The 3,249-nt window shown below is 41.3% G+C and overlaps 1 protein-coding gene across 1 annotated transcript; it reads left to right on the top strand.

Annotated features, from left to right (window-relative positions):
- Positions 1-2,138: 2,138 nt before the first annotated feature.
- On the top strand, positions 2,139-2,873 carry LOC140861774 (uncharacterized). Its single transcript, XM_073264785.1, has one exon. It carries the CDS (start codon positions 2,139-2,141, stop codon positions 2,871-2,873), a length of 735 nt encoding a protein of 244 aa, XP_073120886.1.
- The last annotated feature ends 376 nt before the right edge of the window (positions 2,874-3,249 follow it).

Genomic DNA, 3,249 nt, shown 5'->3' on the forward strand with positions numbered 1-3,249 from the left:
TGTATAAATCGATAACAAATGTACATTTTCTGTGATCGTTGAAACGTATGCCATTTATTGGAAGACATAAGAAAGGAAGATATGAACGGGGATGCAAATTCATCAAAACGAGTCAAACATGGAAAAATTATGAAACTTTAAAGAGATATATCAGAGTTGGATTCAAAGCTCTTTTTAATACGAATTTTGATTATAATCAAGGCTAAGGTAGTGTTTGAGAGAGCTTCTAAGAAACATTTCACAACATTTTATTAACAAAATTTCAAAATTTTGTGAAACTTTGTTAATGAAAAAATGAAAAGTGCTTTCTAGAAGTACTCTCAACACTACCTAAGTTTGAGTTTGGATAAAAAAAATAGGCATATTAACGAGCTTCTTCAATATAAAACTTCAAAATATATTTCAACATATAATAGAATTATTATACTATCTATACTTATATTTTAAGCCTGGCATGAGAGATGAATGAATTGGTACGGTTGGTCTAGTTTTTGGGTCAAATTTTATCCCGTGAAGAGAGAAATAACATAGGATGTTGTGTATTGAAATTTGAAATAGTTTTTTTAATCTCATGTTTAAATAATATTTTATTTAATTAATTACACACATGAAATATTTGCAAATCATGTATATTTCAATACATAGCACTAATGTTATTGCTTTCTCCACAAACATGGATGTTTTTCTGGACCCTGTCCATCCTGCCCCGAGGGCCTCGTGCCCGAAGGGCAATTGGACGGCTCGGATCTCTTTGCAGATCAATTGATTTGATATACAAAGATGATCCGAGCCATTGATCTTGGCTTCAGGGCAGTACCCTGAAGTCAGCATCGACACTTTCGTTTTTCAGATCTTATGATTTTGAACTGATTCCGTTTATTGCCACTGCCACCACATCGGCTCCTTGTGAATTTTTATATATCATAAAACCTTTTATAAAACATAAATTAGCTTTTAAGTCCTCCGTTTTTTAAAAAATAAGCTGAAAACCCCTTGCGTCAGAAATTGGTGTAACACACACCTCAAATGCAATTGTCATATTTTTTTGACTTTTTATTACCTCAAAGGATATAAATACCCTCAAATATTTGAAATATAATATTTGTTGATTGATTTTTCCATGTATAATGATTCAACATGTTATTTTTAATTGAATTATTTTAAAAGTTTTAATATTATATGATTCCCCATGAGTGGACCCATCAAGTGCTTGAGCCCAATAAAGGCCCATAACCAAAGACTAAGGTCCGAGTCTCATCTTTTAGAGGTAGGGCTGGCTCATCAGGGGATTATGGAAGAAGGTGTATGTTGGCTCCTAAGGGGTGAAGAAGAGCCCCGTCGAGTTGGACCTTAGACATGAGGTTTCTAAGGTAAGTCGAAAGATTATGACAATTTGGAATGGAGATGTGAAAGAGTATATGAAAGAAGTGGAGGAGAGGCTCGCCCCAGGGTGGGCGCCCCCTAAGGCGAGCGACTCCTAGGGTGGACAAGCTCTAAGGCGGTAAGCTTGGTTTTGTGCCTTGAGTTGTCTTTGGAGGGCGAGCTCTAAAGGAGAGGCGCATGAACTACACGCTCATGGTCCCCTAAAAAGTGTTCGTGGTCCCATATTTTGCCTCCTATAAATACGGGTTTGCTCTTTCCATTTGAATTTAATTAGCTTTCATTTTGAGGGCGTCCAAGCTCCTCTTTCTCTTATTCGTTCACGTCTCTGACTTGAGTATCGGAGGGGCTACGCTGGGATACCCTCACGGCCCCCTCTAACATTATCTGCTTGATTTCAGGTTCATCTCTAGACTTGAAACTTTGGGCTTGAGTGAGATCTGGACCACCAAATTTTAGTGAGTATCACTTGGCGCCATCTGTAGGAAGTTTGAGTTGAGACGTAGAGATGGTTGGAAGGAGAGGGAGTAGAAGAGCTCACTCCAACTCATCTCGCCTAGGGCCGAGGATGGAGGAGCCTCCCCCTAAGAATACAGTGGGAAGTATGACCTTGGAAGAGTTGGGACAATTTATTACAAAGGTTGTGGGAGAGGCCTTGAAGAAAAATCAGGAAGTCTCGCAAGGCCAAGGCCGTGAGCAAGAGAGAGAGAGAGCAGTAGCAAGAAAAAGAGCAAGTGAAAGTGCCAGAAAATGATGAAATGGGTCAGCGGAGTCAGGTGGGGGGAACCCTACCCCCTCCGGGCATGGATGACCAAGAGAAGGAGGAAATGTGGAAGAAGATAAGGATGTTGAGACAACAACTTGGGAGCAAGGGTTCAGATCTTAAGAAAGAAAGTCCATTTGCCCTTGCGATTTTGGAGGAAGAACTTCCAGATAGTTACAAGAAGCCAAGCGTGGGAGAATATGATGGAAGTACGGACCCGGAGGAACATATGGGAAGGTTTGAGAACGCTGCCCTATTGCACCAATACTCTGATGGTATAAAGTGTCGAGTATTCTTGAGCACGCTGGTAAAGTCCACCCAGCAATGGTTCAACATGTTGAAGCCTGGGTCCATAAGGTCTTTTGAGGATTTTCGTGTGGCCTTTATGCATAAGTTTTCTAGTAGCAAAAAGTACCAAAAGAACTATTTGAGTTTATTTGTGATGAAGCAACATGATCAGGAAACTTTAAGGGAATTTATCCAACGCTTTAATGGGGCAGCTTTGGAAGTGCCGACCGCTACTCCTGATATAGTGATCAGCGCCTTTACCCAAGGGTTGAAGGTAGGTGAATTCTTCAAGTCTCTAGTTAAGAAGCCTCCATCAAGTTACGATGATATTTTGGCACGAGCGAAAAAGTATGTGAATTTAGAGGATGCTCAAAGATACAGGAGGACTGAATATAAGCCAGGGGGTAGTACCGTGGAAGAGGCGGATAAGGGAGGTAGATAAAGAGGTGTAGGAGAAAAGGAGGATGATCGAGCTCGAGGTAAAAGGCAGTTTTCACCTTATGTCCCCTTGGCTCCAAATAGGAACAAGGTGATGGGGGTAGATGAAGGAAGAAGGAGGCAAGGAAGTTCACAAAGGGTCGATGAAGGTCCCAAGTTCCTTCCACCTACGAGGAGGGAAAGAACTCCCCCAAGAGGCAATCAAAAGTTTAGATCACCTCCGCGGCGAGGTCGAGTTCCTCCTTGGGTAAATCCAAGAACGGAGGTGCCGAGAAAACAGATGGAGGGTCAAGTTCCTCCTCAAGGGCTTGACCAAAGAAGGAGGGTGGATGAGGATAATAACCCTACCAGAGGTATGATTCATATTATTTCAGGAGGCG

This window comes from Henckelia pumila, chromosome 1, assembly GCF_033568475.1.
Source record: "Henckelia pumila isolate YLH828 chromosome 1, ASM3356847v2, whole genome shotgun sequence".
Classification (NCBI taxonomy): Eukaryota; Viridiplantae; Streptophyta; class Magnoliopsida; order Lamiales; family Gesneriaceae; genus Henckelia; species Henckelia pumila.